General features: G+C 38.5%; 1 protein-coding gene across 1 annotated transcript; it reads left to right on the top strand.

Moving 5' to 3' along the window:
* Positions 1–1,027: 1,027 nt before the first annotated feature.
* LOC139731952 (NADH dehydrogenase [ubiquinone] flavoprotein 1, mitochondrial-like) lies at positions 1,028–20,444 on the top strand. Its single transcript, XM_071642823.1, has 12 exons — positions 1,028–1,042; positions 1,765–1,848; positions 3,086–3,234; positions 3,774–3,907; positions 4,633–4,697; positions 5,940–6,044; positions 6,817–6,942; positions 7,979–8,211; positions 17,143–17,296; positions 18,548–18,602; positions 19,723–19,832; positions 20,358–20,444. Exons 1-12 carry the CDS (start codon positions 1,028–1,030, stop codon positions 20,442–20,444), a joined length of 1,317 nt encoding a protein of 438 aa, XP_071498924.1.
* The last annotated feature ends 286 nt before the right edge of the window (positions 20,445–20,730 follow it).

Genomic DNA, 20,730 nt, shown 5'->3' with positions numbered 1-20,730 from the left:
ATTGTTCCCTTGTCAATCTGGATCAGTATTTGAGTAATTTCAACTGATTCCACCTCAATGATTATGCAAAAATTTGTTTAAATGGGTATTTTGCAAGATTATTTTGCAAAATACCCATAAACATGGTTCTCCACACACTAAACGAATGGGGGACAAACGGCATGCATACCCAGGTTGGTCATAAAAATATAAAAATATGATTGAATAATGATTATGATGGTGAATATTTTGGGAATATTGTTTCCTTGACAATCTGGATCAGTATTTGAGTAGTTTCAACTGATTTTACTTCAATAATTATGCAAAATACCCATAAACATGGTTCTCCACACACTAAATGAATGGGGGACAAACTGTCCCATACGTAACTGTCCCATACGTAACACGTCATGTCTGTCTTTAATTAGAACCTGTAATTAGAGCTTTTTGCCTAATGACATGAAACTTAACTGTGATAATCTTGAGTGTTGTGACTTTCATCACAGTGAGTTACAAGTTGTAGAATGATATACTTTCAGAGAGTTTTGAGGTTGAAAAAAATGTTCAAAAAAACAAAATTTTTCTGGTCCCATACGTAACGGCACATATTTTCTCTTCTAGAATGTAATTGTCAAGGTCATTTTTCTCAATTTTTTACATGATTATACTTCTTCTAGATATCAATCACCATGATGAAGTTCAATATGATCAAAGGCCATTAACACTATTTTTCAGGTCATAAAAGTCTCTGAATGTCCCATACGTAACGTGCGCGTTATCTTGGACTTGCCCAGTGGTGGCTCATACCTTGATCTTGATGTCATTGATGTACAAATGCCTGGTGTGGCTATCCCCTACATATAGATCTGTGGAGTAATAAATTACTGGTATGCAGTTTATTTGTAATGGTCAACTGTTCAATTTTCCTTTTTCAACATTGCAGGTCGGTTACAGACACAAGCAACATGCAGCTTTGCCACATCATCAGTATCAAGAAGTGCAAATCCCAACCGTGTAAGTATATTGGTAAATTAGCCAGCCACATTCAATGAGTTCATCTGTGGTATAGAGGCGACCAGACATCTTGCATGGTAGGGTTGTAGTTCCCCTATGCCCTAGATGCCTTATGGCAGGGATTTGATATTTGAGAGAACAGATATAAAAGCAATGTAAAAAAAAAAGTATGCATTCCCACTATACAATGTACATGTATTTGTGTTCAGTGCCTTTCAGGAACCCTTGAGCTACCACTGTTCAAGGATCATTGTGGGGAACTACGTACATGTACCAATCCATGTATGTAAATCACCACATATTAAAAAACAAAACAACAAATTAAAAGGCTGGAAAATCTGCCTTTATCTTGTTGATAGCATGTGTTGAACTGTAGGCCTACCTGTCTAGCTCCATTTTTAGTGTTGGTATTTTAAAGAAGAAAATGCTTGACAGGAAATATGACAACAGTTGAACTCTGTAAGAAAAATAGAGAGCAGCAAAAAGAAAATAAATAAACAAAAAAATAAAAAAGATACAAAACAAAACAGACTGGATAATATTCACATGTCTTCTTTTCTTTGAAAGAAAGAAAAAAAAAAGAAGAAGAAAGAAAACCAAAATGTAACCAAAAAGTCCTATTCTGTTTCTGTGTTATGTTGAGAAAATTTCCTATTTGTGGACAAATTCTTGAGTGAATATTGAACTAGGTGTGTTAATTCTGTAACTATTCTGTCAAAAGTGCAATGTCTATTAGTGTTCTGTCTTTTTTTTTTTACTTCCTGTGAACAGAATGATCCACTCAAGGATGAGGACAGAATTTTCACCAACCTCTACGGCAGGCATGACTGGAAGCTGAAGGGTGCCATGTCCAGGGTAAGTACAAGAGTTAAATGCAAAATATGTCCTGGTAATGAGTGGTATTAACATGTGTAAATGTAATGACTTTCATCCTGTGAGTTGTGTATGGGGAAGAATGGTAGTTGTGTGCCAGATGACATATTAACCCGTTCCGTACGGGAACCTGGTGGCCTGTGTAAAGTCTATAGGCATTTCAGAATTCAGTATGAAAAGGGTTAAATAACCCTCTTTTTTTTTTCTTAATTATACTTAAAAAAAAAATGGTTTAAACACCTACATTAATGAAGAAAGCACGTCATAAGAATCATTGTTTGTACATACTGAATGGGCATGCAAGTTGGAATCCTTAGAGTCGCTTGCTGTGGGGGAATACTCAGAAGTAATGATTTTCCCTGCCTGTTAGTCACTATGCAGGTATACATTGCATTAATAATTCTGGCTACACAGGTGACATATAATGTATGTTGAAAATATGTCTTGTAGTTGTATTGCTTTGTCTCTTAGAATCTGTCCTTTTAAGTTTGCAATTAATCTCAAAAACTTCAGGTAAAAAAAAAGAAGGAAGATTATTGAGAACTAGTGAACAATTTTAAGGTGCAACTGTCAGTGTACTTGCTTGTGTCTTGTTTCTGATAGCATGAAGCAAAGAGTGACCACCTTTGGCTGACAGACAAGGATTTGTTTATAGGCAGAAACTCATGTTTTGCCGACAAAGTCCTGCAGCTAGTTCATAGAAGATTTGCAGGAAAACCTTTTTAAGATGCATGGTCCACAATGTTGCATTGCTCAGGATGTCTGTCAGGCTATTGATAATGACTTATGGCTATGACTTCCCAAATATGTGATGACCAAAGCATTTGAATGTTTGACCGAACCTTATTGAGAGTAGAATTACCCAGAACAAAACAAACAAAACAAACTATCATATATAAAATACATTTGATAGATTAGAAACTCTAACACTAAACATGCTCCTGAAGTTGTTGGTCTATTTCAAGACCCAGATATATATATGTGGCATTACAAGTTATGAAAAACAGAAACTAGTGTTTAGAATGCTTTTGATACAACTGTAGTTTGCCCCTTCATATTCATTTTAACATAACTCAGAATTTTGTTACAAAGGTTAAAGTCAGACAGCTAGAGGTATAACTGTTTAGGCAACTTTTCCTTGTCAATTTCATACTGAAGACTACCTTACTGGTACTTTTCCTTTTCAATATCATACTGAAAACTAATTTATTTCTGGCAGGGTGACTGGTACAAGACAAAAGAGATTCTCCTCAAAGGCCACGACTGGATTCTGAAGGAGATCCGAGACTCGGGACTGAGGGGGCGGGGTGGAGCAGGGTTCCCCACCGGCATGAAATGGGGCTTCATGAACAAGCCCTCAGATGGCAGGTGAGGGAAGAGGGTGTGGTGGTGGTGATGGTGGTGGTGATGGTGGTGGTGGTGGGGAGGGGGAGTTTAGGGGCAGGGAAAATGGAAGATGAGTCAAATGAAATCTTTCCACTTTTCTGGTGATAGGCCAATGCATGTGTTTGTGTGCTTACATGTATGCTGATCTACTGAGTAGATGTTTTTGTGTCAGTGCAAGATGGACAGTTTTTGTGTTTGGTTATGTATGAAATGGACATGAAGAAATGGTTAATGACTCGATTGCAGAGGTTCTATTCTCTTTACAGATGTCTGTGTTTGTTTATTTGTATACATTGGAGGCTACAAACTGATTTATTGTGTGTCTGTATGTTGTGTGCAATTTATTTGTGCATTTGTGTATGTGTGTGTGATAGCGTTTGCTAGGGAGATATGAAGAAGACTTGGTACAATGTTTAATCTGCAGAGGAAGTGAAGTTGTTACGATCATGAAACATACTGTTACTGAAAGGCTTTGTTAAAATTCAGCTGACAATTCTCTTTGCTGACTGTTCTCCCACCAGACCCAAGTATCTGGTGGTCAATGCCGACGAGGGTGAACCAGGAACGTGCAAGGACCGTGAGATCATGAGACATGACCCCCACAAGCTGGTAGAGGGCTGTCTGGTGGCTGGCAGAGCCATGGGTGCCAGGGCGGGTGAGTTAGAGTGGGACTTGAATACCCCTTTTGTAAACTCAGTTATGCTGATGATATCTGTATTACTTAGTCGTGAAATCAGAGTGGGACCGGGGTAATCGGCACTATTTTGATGCTGCAATTATTTGCATAATGCTGTTATGAGCGTTGCAATCAGACTGTGTTTCTGAACAGATTTCCTAAATGATGTGGATTGTCTTCAAAGTGTGGTCAAAAGGACACCTTTCTCTCATGCATTATCAGAGGGGGTGTCAATTACGATGATGATTAGCCATCTTTTCCAGCCTTTTTTTTGTGTGGTTTCTTGTAAAAAAAAAAAAAGAGAGAAAAATGCAGGTAATTTTCAGAGTTTGTGAGTGCAATTTTTATTCAGTCGTCTGAAATATTCTTATTCAGAAAATCTTGGGATGAGCTGGTGAAAAGGGTTGAAGAGAACTAGTTTAACCTCTGCAGTTTGTTGTACTGTCTTGACACACCCTCCCAACTTGCGAGAGACTGCTGTGGAATATTGTAGATGTCATCAAATTATGATATTTTTCTCTTGAGCTGTGGCATCCACCATGAAGCATTCCTGAAAATATGAATTTGTCATCAACTCTTGAATGGTAATACTCTGTTACACCCTTAGCAACTTTCTTGGAATTTCACCTGGAGATAGCGTTAGGGGGGTAAAAGGGGTATATGCTTTATACTGACGAGTCTCATTTTTTCTTTTATCTTTCCAGCCTACATATACATCAGGGGGGAATTCTACAATGAGGCCTCCAATATGCAAATTGCCATCAAAGAGGTAAGAAGTGATGCAATGGTCCTTCACCATTTTGTCTGTTTGAGGGAGAAAAGTCCCACTGCACAGATATTGTGTGGTGTTATAACACCTTTCAACTGACGTTTTCATGTATAGTAATGTTGACCAGAAAACGAGCTGTATGCAAACACTTTCAAAGAAATTAGTTGTCATTTTTTATCATCAAGGAAAAAGTTTCTTATCAGTCGAATAGTTTGCAAACATTAGCAGGCATCCATGAACACAAAGCCTCTTCGGTTCAAGAGAAATCTTATTCCATAGGAAGAGAGCTGAACTTTCATAACAGGAAAGTGAGCTAGATTGTTGCAATCTGGGTGTAATCAGGTTTTTGAAGAGGTTTTGAACAGGAGTAGGGGTAGGTGCATGATAAGGGGAGGAAATATGATGCTTTCCTTCCCTCCTGCAACTCGTAACAGTGTGCTTTCATGGTATACATTTGACTATTAAAAAGTGATGGCTTGTCATGTTTGCATTATTCATGACAAGACCACGATGTTAAAAAACAACAACAGCAAACAAACAAAAAAATCTGATGGACAGGAGCATGGAAGAGAAGGAGTAGGTTCCCACTATGACACAGCCTGTCTCTATGCTGCACAACAATACTACCATGCTCCGGGAATTTATGATTTTTCTCGGCACTTCCATGCAGTGTAATTCCTTGGTTCCTCTTCTAAAGAGTCTTATGTTCCAATATTAAAGGGGCTGTACAGTAGTGGTTTGAGGTGGGGATTCATGTTTTGAACATTCCTAAGTGAGATAATGAGAAACCTCATATGAAATATGAAAGAGCGTGTAATTTTAAGAAAGATTCTACATTTATTTGATGAAAATTGGTTTTCAAATGGCTGAGATATCAAAAAAGTGATAATAATAAAAGGCGACAGGCCACGCCTTTTATTAGGATCTCTTTATTTCACCTTGTTTTTGGATATCTCAGCCATTTCAAAACCAATTTTCATCAAATAAACTTTTTATACCCCTTAGAATTGCGTGCTCTTTGACATCTCAAAGAGTGGTTTCTGAATGTCTCGCAAAATGTTAAAAGCCAAATCCTCACCTCAACCAGAACTGTACACACCCTTTAATGTGTCACATAGGAGGTTTTCTGCAGAACTCCTTATAGCGTAAATTCCATTGACATTCACTGACATGTGCCAATTATTTGTGAGAGCTGCCTTTGCACTATGCCATCATGACTCTGCTCTGATTTGCCCACGCCAGGCCTACGAGGCAGGATTCATCGGGAAGAACGCCTGTGGATCCGGCTACGACTTTGATGTCTACATGCACAGGGGAGCAGGAGCCTACATTTGTGGAGAGGAAACAGTAAGATTTGATTAATAGTCTGCACTCATATTTTCAAATGAAGTTGGTACATTTTCAAGTACTGTTGTTAATTACTGGTGCCCTGTACTTTTATTTGTTTGTTTCATTTGTTGTTTTTTGTGCAAATTTAAATCCGGTTTGCAAGCAAGGAAGTTTCATCAAATTTCTCCTGTCCTAGTGTTAAGCAATAAGCATTACATGTGTCACTAGCTGATACAACTGCTATAAACACAAGATTGGGAAAGGGAAATATTCCTCCTCTTCCTGTCAATGCCTGAGATGTCAAATGGACATCTGAAATGAAAACTTGACAATTCATAAATTGAAAAAGTGATTTTGCAGTTTTGAATTCAATGATACAGCAGCTAAAATGAACTGATATTATTGACCTCAGAGAACAATCAGTAATTCTGTTCAGTGTTGTAAACCAATGTCCTTTGAGGGATACTCCCCGCAATGAACAGAACTATCTAGAGGCAAAAAAAAAAAAAAGCCAAGTAGCCTACCTTGCATTCGACTTCCTCAACTCTGCCCTGTAGGGGGAAATTCACTTGTATTCAGCATGCTCTGCTGGATGTACAGATTTGTGACTGTCAGAGGATGTCAGGATATTTTGCTTAGCCAGTGTAGCAAATAAAAAGAGGAGGAGTGAGCATTAGCTCCCGCCAAAAAAACTAAAAAGCATCTCTCTTGCCTTTTGACGTGAGGAATTTGTAGTACTGAAAAGTAGAAAGTTGAATTGGACTGGTTAATTCAATGTCCCTCTGTGCAGGCTCTGATTGAGAGTTTGGAAGGCAAGCAGGGGAAGCCCCGCCTCAAGCCACCCTTCCCAGCTGATGTTGGTGTCTTTGGATGCCCTACCACTGTGGCCAACGTGGAGACCGTTGCCGTGGCACCAGTGAGTTATCTGCTACGTGGAAACAGATAGTTGTATGATAGCAATAATATGATTTTGATGAGGAGGAGTTACTGTACAAAATGTGATTTGTATAACTGGCAGCAGAGTATAGGGGATATATGAAGTAAATGGATGATGCTGAATTTTGTCATGCTGATAATGATGATGATTATGATGGTGGTTGAGATGATGAATATGGTGGTGTTGATGGTGTTGATGGTGATGATGATGGTAGTGATGGTGGTGATGATGATGATAATGATGGTGATAGTGATGATGGTGGTAGGGATGATGATGATGATGATGATGATGATAATGATGGTGGTGATGGTGATGATGATGATGATGATGATGATAATGATAATGATGGTGATGATGATGGTGATGGTGGTGATAGTGATGATGATAGTAGTGATGATGGTGGTGATGGTGGTGATGGTGATGATGATGATGAAAAAGATGGTGATGAGGATGATGATAATGATTGTGATAATGATGATGACAGAGACAGTTATAGTGAAAGTTATGGAATGAGTTATACCTAATGCTTACTTGATGAAAATATCTGCAATATTCCAGTTTCTTGATGATATAAATCCGGAACTATGGGAAAAATTTAACAGTGTATTTTCGTTGCTGAGTCAAGAATCATGATGAGTTTTACAGTGCAGTCATTGATGAAGATTACCTTTTACTTGAACCTTCATCATATTGTGGAATTCCTGAAACCCTTTGAGTGCTTTTAGTGCTGATTGGCACAGAAAACCCCATAGCAGTGTGCACACTGTCCTAAGTCCTTTGCACAGGAAGGAATAAACATGTAGACTGTCAGTATGTGAGAGAATGTGAGCACTTCTGACATTGCTGGTTGGTAGTAGAATACATTTCAGAAACAATCATATCCATAATGAAATGTTGACCTGTATGTTGTTGCTGTTTACACTTGGTGCTTTCATTATCCATTTGAATGGCCTGTAGATGTTTCTGTTTGAACAATGGCGTCACTTTAGTATCATCATGATGTTCTCCGATACAGATCATCTGCAGGCGGGGTGCACCCTGGTTCGCTGGGTTTGGCCGCGACCGCAACACGGGTACCAAGCTCTTCAACATCTCGGGCAACGTTGTGAACCCGTGCACCGTTGAGGAGACCATGTCCATCCCACTGAAGACCCTGATTGAGAAGCACGCTGGTGGGGTGGAAGGGGGCTGGGACAACCTCCTTGGAGTCATCCCTGGTGGATCCTCCACCCCTCTTATACCTAAAGAGTGAGTAGCAGTCAATTATGGGAATTAATGTTTTCTCTCTTGCGTATTTCAATGATGTGTCACTTATCACAGATAGGAATGAATTCAGTTGGAGCTTAGGAGCTGACCTTGTATTGAATAGATATCAGTTTTTGTCCCCGCCGAACGAGTTCGAGCAGGGGACTATGAAACGGGCTCCGTACGTGTGTGTGTCCGTGTGTCCGTCCGTCCGTCCGTCCGTCCGTCCGTCCGTGTGTCCGTCCGTGTGTGATCAAAATCTTCAATTTGCTACTTCTCTGTCATTTATGAGCCAATTTTGATTCTGTTTGCTTTATATGATAGCACTACATGGGAGCTTTGAAACTTCTACACAGAATTTCAGTCGTGACCTTTGACCTTGACCTTTGACCTATATTGTACATTTTGCTACAAAATGCTACTCCTTCGCCATTTCTAACCCGATTTCGATTCTGTTGCTTTATATGATGGCACTAGGTGAGGGCTTCAAAACTTCTACACAGAATTTTGACCTTTGACTTCTTTGACCTTTGACCTTGATTTTTGACCTGTATTGTACATTTTGCTACAAAATGCTACTCCTTCGCCATTTCTAACCCAATTTCAATTCTGTTTGCTTTATGTGATGGCACTAGGTGAGGGCTTCAAAACTTCTACACAGAATTTTGACCTTTGACTTCTTTGACCTTTGACCTTGATTTTTGACCTGTATTGTACATTTTGCTACAAAATGCTACTCCTTCGCCATTTCTAACCCGATTTCGATTCCGTTTGCTTTATGTGATGGCACTAGGTGAGGGCTTCAAAACTTCTACATAGAATTTTGACCTTTGACTTCTTTGACCTTTGACCTTGATTTTTGACCTGTATTGTACATTTTGCTACAAAATGCTACTCCTTCGCCATTTCTAACCCGATTTCGATTCCGTTTGCTTTATGTGATGGCACTAGGTGAGGGCTTCAAAACTCCTACATAGAATTTTGACCTTTGACTTCTTTGACCTTTGACCTTGATTTTTGACCTGTATTGTACATTTTGCTACAAAATGCTACTCCTTCGCCATTTCTAACCCGATTTCGATTCCGTTTGCTTTATGTGATGGCACTAGGTGAGGGCTTTAAAACTTCTACACAGAATTTTGACCTTTGACTTATTTGACCTTTGACCTTGATTTTTGACCTGTATTGTATATTTTGCTACAAAATGCTACTCCTTCGCCATTTCTAACCCGATTTCAATTCCGTTTGATGTATGTGGTGGCACCAGGTGAGGGCTTCAGAACTTCTACGTAGAATTTTGACCTTTGACTTATTTGACCTTTGACCTTGATTTTTGACCTGTATTGTACATTTGCTACAAAATGCTACTGGGCAATTCCGCGGTAACGGAATTACAAATCAGAGAATTTTGGCTCATATTCTTTCACCCTGTATACTGGATTGGTTACTTTGCCTTCTCTTGATACATTTAAAAGATGCAGAGGTACTCAAACTGTCACCCCAAATACAAATTTGTTAAATGTTCTCACTTGGTTGGTTACAAAGGAGGTCTATGTCCGATGGTAACGGAATTACCAGAGAATTGAGTCACAACTTCAACTCTGACTTTGGGAGTTGTTTCTCTGAAATCTATAACACATACACTATAGGTTGTTGTTTGATGTCATCTTTGATTGTGTCAACTTCAATTTAGTTGTATTGTTTTTTAAATATTTCATCACATTTTCACAGCAGCAGGCTTTTTCCCTGGAAAGTCAGTGGTAACGGAATTACACAAATGGTAACGGAATTACGCCTTCTGAAATACATTGGAAAAAATACACATTCTTGGTACTCATGTATTCTGAAATGTCTTGATAAAGATTGTTTATGCCTTTAGCTATAATATAACCACTAAATAAGTACTCTCTAGCCTTTGACCTTGAACTGCTTCAAGTGCATAGGTGACAAATTAGTTTTTATTGTCAAAAAATATAAAATTTTCATGCTAACAACTGTGATTTGAAGTTGTAACTATGTCAATCAAGATCTCGTAACTTGTAAGGACCACATCCATCAAAATTTGTCTACTTTCAAGTTAAGAATTTCACACTCTGCAGGTAAATGACATCTATGACACATGGTAACGGAATTACGCTAGAATAGCCCTACACAAGTACAATTCTATAAATCCAGTCAACAATACTCAAATTTTCTTGTATTTCTTTTGTTGATATCATGCAAGACAGATTTCTCTGTTAAATTCTTCTTCCTAAATATGCCAATAATTGATAATATGTGTTAATTTCATACAAGTATTGACACAAACATTATGTGCACACGCACAAGAAAATAATGAAAAACTGTCCGAATTGACACTGAATTTAAATCTAAATCATAAAGTGCCAATTTACAGTGCAAGATCACAGTGTGCATACCCATCATTGAACACAATGTTTGATACAAAGGATGCTTGAAACTTTTAATTTGCTAAGTGAAAAGATGCAATTATGCAGGGCTGCACACTAACCCATTTTTTCTGCCGGTCCAACCTGTCTCTGTCGGACCGGTAAATGCCCCGTTTTACCATTTTTTACCGGTCCGAACAGAAAATTTACCGGTCAACAATGACAACCTAAAAAAAACCATTAAATGACTTGCAAACTTATTTTCTTGTTTTTTATGGACGTACCCCCTCCCCCACCCATGTACATTTTACAGATTAATATTTTTTTGGAAAACTTGCTTTATTTATTGCACAAGAAATTTAAAAAGAAAAGAAAGGAAGAAAATAGAATGTTTGTTTGTGAATTACAGTGTAAAATGATAATGAACAAAATCAGATTGTATCAAATGCGTTTGTGACTTTTTCTAAACATCGGCGCACGAACTTGCTTTGTAACCTGCTCTTGGTGGTCAGTTGGATTGCGACGATTTAATGAATTATTTTAGCTGTGATATTTTCTGATGCACGCGCTACAAGGGGTTCTTTATTTTTCTCCCGATAATCTATTCACATTTGTGCATGCGTTCTTGAAAGGTACACGACATGCAGGGCCGAATTCGCAATCCTTTTTGCGCCCATTTCCACCTCAAATATTAGCGGGATTGTGACGATTTCATAAATTACTTCGGCTGTAATATTTTCTGATGCACGCGCCAAAAGGGGTTGAAAATGTGTCCTTTATTTTTTCGCGATAAACTCTTCGAATTTCGTAAGTGCGTTCTTAAAAGATGCACCACATGGCTGAATTCACGATACTTTTTGCGCCTATTTCTACCTCAAATATCAGCGGGATTGTGACGATTTCATAAATTACTTTTCGGCTGTAATCTTTTATGATGCAAGCGCCAAAAGGGGTTGAATTAATGTGTCCTTTATTATTTCCCGATAAACTCTTCGAATTTCATACGTGCGTTCTTAAAAGATGTTTCACACGGCCGAATTCATGATACTTTTTACGCCTATTTCTACCTCAAATATATCAGCGGAATTGTGGCGATTTCATAAATTACTTCGGATGTAACTTTTTGTGATGCACGCACCGGCTAGAATGGTTGAAAATGCGTTCTTTATTTTTCTCCCCATAATCTCTTCGCATTCCGTACATTGCGTTCTTTAAAGGTATACGACACGGCCGAATTCACGATCCTTTTTGCGCCTATTGTTTCCTCAAACTTCAACGGGATTGCGATGATTTTATGAATTATTATTCTGCTGTAATCTTTATGATGCACGGGCCAAAAGGGGTTGAAAATGTGTCCTCAAATATCAGCGGGATTGCAATGATTTTATGAATTACTTCGGCTGTAATCTTTTGTGATACACGCGCCAAAAGGGGTTGAAAACGTGTCCTTTATTTTTCCCCGATATAAACTCTTCGCATTTCGTAAATGCGTTCTTAAAAGATATACGACACGGCCAAAAATCATAAATCTTTTTGCGCCTATTGTTTCCTCAAACTTCAACGGGATTGCGATGATTTTATGAATTATTATTCGGCTGTAATCTTTGTGATGCACGGGCCAAAAGGGGTTGAAAATGTGTCCTGTATTTTTCTCCCAATAATCTCTTCGCATTTGGTACATGCAAATACGACACGGCCAAATTCACGATCCTTTTAGCGCCTATTTCTACATCAAAATTAATATCAGCCGAATTGAGGCGAGTTCATGAATTACTTCGGATGTAATCTTTTGTGATGCACGCACCAGCTATACTGGTTGAAAATGCGTTCTTTATTTTTCTCCCCATAATCTCTTCGCATTCCGTACATGCGTTCTTTAAAGGTATACGACACGGCCGAATTCACGATCCTTTTTGCGCCTATTTCTACCTCAAATATGAGCGGGATTGCGATGATTTCATGTATGACTTCGGATGTAATCTTTTATGATACACGCGCCAAAAGGGGTTGAAAAATTAATGTGTCCTTTATTTTTCCCCGATAAACTCTTCGCATTTCGTAGATGCGTTCTTAAAAGATACACGACACGGCCAAAAATCATGATTCTTTTGCGCCTATCGTTTCCTCAAACTTCAACGGGATTGCGATGATTTTATGAATTATTATTCGTCTGTAATCTTTATGATGCACGGGCCAAAAGGGGTTGAAAATGTGTCCTGTATTTTTCACTCAATAATCACTTCGCATTGCGTACATGCCTATACGTCACGGCAGAATTCACGATCCTTTTAGCGCCTATTTCTACATCAAATATCAGCGGGATTGCGATATGTCATTAATTATTAATTTCGGCTGTAATCTTTTGTGATACATGCACCAGAAGGGTTGAAAATGCGTTCTTTATTTTTCTCCCGATAATTTCTTCGCATTTGTGGATGCGTTTGCAAATTACACTGCATGCAGGGCGGAATTTGAGATTCTTTTTGCGCTTATTATTGTTTACTCAAATTCCAACGGGATTGCGAAAAATTCATGAATTACTATTTGGCTGTAACCTATATGATGCAAGCGCCAAAAGGGGTGAAAATGTGTCCTTTATTTTTCTCCCGCTAATCTTTTCCCATTTCGTACATGTGTTCTTAAAAGGTATACGACACGGCCAAACTCACGATCCTTTTTGCGCCTTTTTCTACCTCAAATATCAGCGGGATGGTGGCGATTTCATGAATTACTTCAGATGTAATCTTTTGTAATGCACGCACCAGAAGGGTAAAAATGTGTTTTTTTATTTTTCTCCCGATAATCTTGTCGCATTTGTGCATGTGTTTTTGATAACCAACACGGCATGCAGGACTGAATTCAAGATCCTTTTTGCGCCTATTATTTCCTCAAATTTCAACGGGATTGCGTTGATTTCATGAATTGTTATTTGGCTGTTATCTTTTATGATGCACTCACCAAATGTGTCCTTTATTTATTTTTTTTTCTCCTCTATAATCTCTTCGCATTTCGTACATAAGCTTTTGAAAGATACGACGCGGCCGGTCAAATTCATAATCCTTTTTGGGACGATTTCTACCTCAAATATGTAAGCGGGACTGCGATGATTTTATGATTTTTTTTTTCTCCCTAGTATTATCTCTTCACATTTTGTGCATGCGTTCTTAAAAAGTACACGGAAGGGCCGATTTCGTGATCCTTTTTGCGCCTTTCTTCATTATGAGACCATTCTGAACGAATGAAAATATTCATCTGTGAAATGACTGTGTAAAACGAAAATAAACGCAATCAGATCCATTTACTGTATCGCTGAATATTGAATGTCTTTTTACTTTTTCTAAAAATCAACACAAGTAAATTAGTTCTAACATAACTGCCACGCTGCTGCGAAGCCGGGATCGGATTGATCTGGCGTTAAAAAATCATGAGTAAAATGACCCAGAAATACGTGCGCTTCTATCAATGCTTCTTGTCTGGCATGACCGCCGATCGCAAGCAAACGAAAAGCAGTTACACTGTACATACATGCTTTGCATCGTTTGCTTTGCATGTATTGCATTGCATGGCAGTGCGTGAGCAGCGCCAAATGCGCAAGCGAGCGCGAATAACTGGTCGACTGCTAGTGCTCAAAACTAATATATGTTTACTGTACAAATTGCACCGGTAGACATAAACGAAAACTTGCGTAAAACTTGTTGAACAGTGCGATATCTTGCATTCTGTTTCTTCCTGATCGGGGCTGCTCTTTTTCTTTCTACTGACCCCACCAATGCTTTTTTTTTACTGGTCATGTCGGACCGGTAACTTGTGGATTTCCTGAAAAGTTACCGGTCCGACAGTGACTTTTACCGGTCTTTGACCGTCGGACCGGCGCCAGTGTGCAGCCCTGAATTATGGTTCAATGACAAATATAACAAATTACAATTCAATCATAAATTGAAAAGAAAATTTTCTTATATGATTATGGTACTGCACCAGTGCTCAATCATTATTATTTATATGTTGTGGCTTATATTAATCACTAAAAACTTGTGACATTTTACTAATAGCTGAAGTTGCCCCCTGGTATATAATGTAGTGCATAATTTGATAATTCTTTTACAGTGTAAGTCCTACTTAAAATGAACTAAACTAAAATGAAATAGAATACAGCAAAATAACTTTGACAAACTACAACTTTTTGAACCATTATAGTGAGTCCACCAAATTCTGTTAATTCATAGAAAGGTAAGAGGGCCTCTTTTATCCATCTGCAAACTCACTGAGTTAGAGTCAGATTAATCAACCTGTGAATAATGTTAGTATTTACTTCTGACCACACAAAATTTCCAAATGATGTCTTCAGAAACACCACAGTGATTTGATCATCGACTGTAATCATGACTTGGCCTATGAATTTCCTACAAGTTTCCTGTCTCTGTCTTTCTTCTTTGACTTTGTCTATTTTCTCATCCTGAGTGTTGCCATTTAATTACAAGAAGTGTGCATCTTCTCTTTTGCAGTAAGTTGTATTTTGACTGCCTGACAGCAAATGATAAAATACACTGTAATGGCACTTGTATGAAAGGAAACTGGATTGTACAGCAAATGGTAACATGAAGAGTAAAGGTAGAAGCAGAAGCCCATTGACTTTAATATTTAAAATCTTCTTAGGATGGGAAAGTATAGGCCTAAATGTTTTATTTTAGAGCTGTATCACAATTACTGACTGGGGAAATGTTCATCATAAATGGTGTTTTTGTCTTTATTCCTTTTAAAAAGAAAGGATTAAATTAAAGAACAAATTTCAAAGGGTAGCAGATGCTCTGTATCAAATGGGCATGAAAATAAAAATACATAGTCTCTGTGGAGGAAAGATCTAAGAAACAGATGAAAGAAGGTCATAGTCATACACTTACCATTAAAGATAAAGGACTTGAGGATGAAAACAGGACATGTTCAATAAAAGGTCAGACTATCGACTTGGTGATGATAAAGCCTTTAGCATACAAAAAGATCAAAGGTGTCACATTCAGTGGGCATCCCATGTCAAATAATGACTTCTAATTGGTTCTATCACAATGTGTATGATCCTTCTCTTAAATTCTTGATCTTTCCTCACAAAATTATCCTGTTCATTTCTCCCTGTCAGTAGCACTAGCAGTGCTCTCTTTTCATTTTAAAGAAATTTTATGTCCTTCCTCTTCTTTCTAACCTTTGTTCAATTTATGCTGCATCACACCCATTCAATAGTCCCTCGTCACTATACTTAGATTTTGTATGAAACCATGAGACTTTTTAGCAAGACAATACATTGATATCTCAGAATTCAGTATGATTTTTAATATTTGAGAATGGGTATCTGTAGCAAACCTTATAAAGTTATCAGTTAGCACAGTCTCCATGTAGTTCTTGTGCATGAGAAAAGGTGAAAGAAGGGAGGAGACTTTCAGCACAAGAAGTCTTGTCAAGCGTGTACCCTGATGTTAGGACTCACTGTCAGAGGCATCCAGCTATGCCGAGTCATGTCAGTGTACCATACCATACATATATTTCAACTTTCACTCCTTTACTGCCAATCACTAACACTGTTAAGCTCAATGATAATGCCCTGAAGCTATTTCATGAACAGTTCACGTGCATATTGGCACAAAAGTAGGTTATGTCATTCTCTTCCATATTAGATGTGCGTGTAATTCCGTTACCATGTAATTCCGTTACCACAATTACAGAAGAACTGAAGGAGATATTTCACAAAATGTTTTGTGAGTTTTCAGGGAGTCACATGTAGAGAAAAAATTTACAAGGGGAGAAAAAATCAGTGATTAGTTTGTTCAGGAGAAAACTTTTTTCATTTTTATGGTAACGGAATTACATTAATTTGTCAGTAGATTTTGAAAGTTTCTCAAAAAAATATCATAATGAGAGCGACTGAATGCTTCATTGAATGTGATTGTTGAAGCATAGGAAGAAAGATGTGGAAGTATGGTTAAAGCAGAGAGATATTTAAGTTGTTTCATTTTGAATTTTCATTTAATATCGCAAAATTTTAGATGAATACAATAAATAGTCTCCCAACTTTAAAAGTGTGTACAACAAAAACGAGGAAAGTTATTGGAAAAGGGTTTTTTGTTTCCGTAAATACAACAATCCGTCTGTACGGGAAACTTAAATTTCTGAGCATTTACTTAACTTTGAATTTTGCTGTTTTTGCCCTTCCCATACGGAATTGCCCTACTTCCGGCGGGGACATATATTACGCACCGCGTAATTTCTACTTTTCCTTGTTAATAGTTGCAATTATTTTTCTGTGGTAGGGCCTTGAGGAAGCTGTCATATTCACTTTAAAGTCTGTATTGCAAAGTATTCTCTGATGAATAATGAATGTACTTAGTGCTGCCAGTGTTATTGCTTTATTGAGTTGACATTATTGAAGCTTATTATGAATTGTTATGGAGGATTATAAAATTTTAGTAGTCTTTATCAGCTGATAAAGACAAGGTCCCCTGTGTGATTTATTGCTTAAACCATTTTCCTGTCTTCATTTCTTGCTTTAAAAAAAATCCAGCGTGTGTAACGATGTCCTGATGGACTTCGATGCCCTGGTTGAAGCTCAAACCGGTCTGGGGACGGCCGCCCTCATCGTCATCAACAAGCAGGCCGATGTCATCCGCTCCATCGCCAGACTCATCGAATTTTACAAGCACGAGAGCTGCGGCCAGGTAGGGTACTGAGGGTGATTTTGATTTTCGTGTCTACATTGTGGACTGCGGTAGATGATGGTGCCATTCAATGAAATTGTGTCTGCCCCTGGTTCTCCGGCATTTTAGAATAGAAAATGTGTGTATGACAGAGTTCATGGCATTCTTGATTCTAGGATGGATGATGTTGTCAGATGCATTAAAAATCATGCTGACTGGAGGCGGAGCCGTTAGTTCGTGATGGTCATATTGGGGGAAGTGGCTACCAAAAATGGGAATGGGTTCTAACTAGGTGTACGTAATGAGTGGATCACAAACAGTTTGTTCTGCTAAAAAACGAGAGCATCTTTATCCACACAATCAAAAATCGTCCTTATTGCCTACAACAGTCAGCAGTTGTACTTCACTTCTTTCTTACCTTCCTTGTTCACTCCCTGTCCTGTCTTATAGACTTCCGTCTTGCCTCCCCCAAATTCAGCATGCTTCAAGTGCACTGGGACTTTTAAAGTATGGTAGGGAAGATTTTGATAAAGGAAGTGCTGAAGATTTAATGTCATTGTAGTAGATCAAGCTAACAAATTCAGAAGTAACAAAGCATTTCGGAGTGAAGTGTTATGAAAAAAAAAACCAAGTGTACAATGTGAAAGTCTTGATCAGCTACAATATCAGGTGTCATCATAATGTACCCTTTGTATTTGTTTGAGATCTAGGTCTCGTTTCATAAAACTTGTTATCAGTGACAACTGCAACATTTCTATGACAAATTTGCTCTCAGCCAATCAGATGCAAGGATTTCAGTAGTTATAACAATTATCACAACTTATCACTGATAACAAGTTTTATGAAACGGGGCCCAGATGATGTAGTGCTGTGACGTTTCTTGCATAAAACTTGTCATGTTTTTCGCATGCGGTGTCACCATCTTTTCTTCCTTTTTTTTCAAAAGCATTTTTCATTCATAATATTACTTACGCTATGTCATGTATATGATGTTCTTGTGCATCATGTAAAACAAAAAACCGAAAAAAAAAAATGGAAATCAGTGGTAAGTCTCACATCATCATATTCTAGGTGGTAGCTGCATCTGACATGGTCTCTTTTCCAGAAGACTTGTAATTACTGTCATTTTTCGCCAAAGAAATTGGAATTTGGAAAGGAAAAATAACATTGGCAACAAATGACTCAAAACCCTGTAGATATCCCTTGATGTATTGTCACAAGACACAAACTCTTCTCTGGCAGCTAAGTAATGTTGACATGCTTTCTCCACAGTGCACCCCATGCCGTGAAGGAACGGGCTGGATGTTGAAGATCATGAACAGATTTGGTAAGTCTGGAACGAAGACTTGAAATTCTATCATTCCAAATGGGCGTGTGTGATGTTAAGGTGTGTGTGTGTGTGTGTGTGTGTGTGTGTGTGTGTGTGTGTGTATGTGTATGTGTCTGCGCAAGACTATGTGAAATGTAGATTACAGAACAGAAAGGCTGAAGTATTCTGTCACATTTTAAAGTCTGAGATTTGACGTCAGCTACCTCTTGTTTGTATTTTAAAGTACAGTTGAACCTCTCGTATCCGGACAAGTCGGGACCGGGGCTCATCCGGATAAGGGATTTGGCCGGATACGGGAGACTCAATGCTTTATACATATACATATACATACACATGTACTGATGTAGCCCATTGTAGTACCACATGTAGTAATGTGTATACTGCAACCTTTTCATTGTTACACTCAGTAACAGACAGCTACATTACCTAATACCGTACCGGGCCCAAGGTAAAAAGTGATAGCGCATTGCGATTGGGTTGCTCTCTTCCCCACACTCTCTCTCCCTCTCTCTCTTTGTGTGTGTATTGTGTGTGAACAATTTTTGAGTGTTCAATATCATTCGTTGCTCAGCCAATGACTCGAAACAATGCATGTCTATCTAGTCATATCGACGGCTGTGTATGGACCTATATGTGGCAATGCGATATGAGAAGACTCAAGCGCATAATCTGTCCCTGTTCTTGCGATGATTTGGGGATGTTTAGGGATGTTAAAATGTCTGAAGGTAAGCAATTTGGAAGGAAATTTGATATAATGTATGTTAATCATGTTGGAAGTAATATGTAATTCATGTGTGTTTGTGTAGGAGTTCTCAAGGAGTTGGGAATCCCACTTTCCTCCCGTAATTATAAAAAAAAAAAAATCTCAGCGAGATTGCGTCCGTATAATAGAGAGATCCGGATAAAGGGAGGCCGGATAAGAGAGGTTCAACTGTACAAAATAAGTTGTAAGTTTATACCAAAAGTAATACTACTTCGGCTAATGTTAAGTTATGTAGTTTCCCAGTTGTGGACTTTTTATTTGGGTTTGCTATATTTTCACTGACAGCGCAAACAAGTCCATGTTCCACTTTGTGCAGTCCTTCACATTACTTCTCATGTCCTGTTTGATCCTTAGTGGAGGGTAACGCCAAGACAGACGAGATTGACATGCTGTATGAGCTCAGCAAGCAGATCGAAGGTCACACCATATGTGCTCTGGGAGACGGGGCTGCCTGGCCAGTACAGGTGAGAGAAATTTGCAAACATGCGCATCTTCTTTTCCAGAGATGAGGGACATGAACAGTGAACCAAATCTCAAGCTCCGCAGTGATCCTGCATTATTAAGTAATAGTTGTAGGCTGAAATATGGTTGACTTCTTTTGAGAAATTGATACTGTTAGTTATTTTGCCTATCATGTTGGACCAATAAATTTAGGAATCCATGAAAAGTTGCTGGTCCAACAGTGATTTTCACCGGCCTGAGACCGTCAGACCAGTGCCAGTGTTCTGCATTGCATGAATGATAGCACATAGATTAAAATGTCATTTAAGAATCATTGAAGAATAATCATATTTCTGTGTTAAAATCTGTGTGAAAAATTTCTGCTTTGCTACCTAAAGAAGAAGTTGGCTTCACAAATTCTGTTCTTAAAATATTACCTGGACAGTGGAAGGCAAATACACAATGATAGATGTTGTGCCATGAATTTCACCTTAAAATTTGTGCCTTTGCATGGATGCTGAAAGTCTTGTCAATGTTTCACCTCCCAGGGTCTCATCCGCCATTACCGTCCAGAGCTGGAGGCGAGGATGAAGCAGTATCACGAGAAACAGCAGAAGGCTTCGGCTACGGCGTAAGGACCTCTGCCACCAATCCAAAGGTCTCAACGAGGCATTTATTTGGTTTTGAATCGAAAAAACAAAGGGCTTTGACTTAACATCACTTACTTGGCAAATCAGCTGGGTGGGAGATTAGCGACGGAGAGGACGCATTGCTGATGTTTGACCAGCAGTGACTGTGAGCAGGCATCAATAAAGCATTCATGATTACAACTGGTCAGAAATAATGGGGATTGTACAGTAACAACACCCATCCTTCTTGCTTTGATGGTCAAGTGTGTGATGTGGACATTAGCCACTATTT

Source organism: Diadema antillarum, unplaced genomic scaffold (genome assembly GCF_040938485.1).
Source record: "Diadema antillarum isolate AM-2024a unplaced genomic scaffold, OU_Dant_1.0 seq00000389_RagTag, whole genome shotgun sequence".
Taxonomy (NCBI): domain Eukaryota; kingdom Metazoa; phylum Echinodermata; class Echinoidea; order Diadematoida; family Diadematidae; genus Diadema; species Diadema antillarum.
The sequence above is the reverse complement of the archived record's forward strand: the minus strand, read 5'-3'. Positions and strand labels throughout refer to the sequence as shown.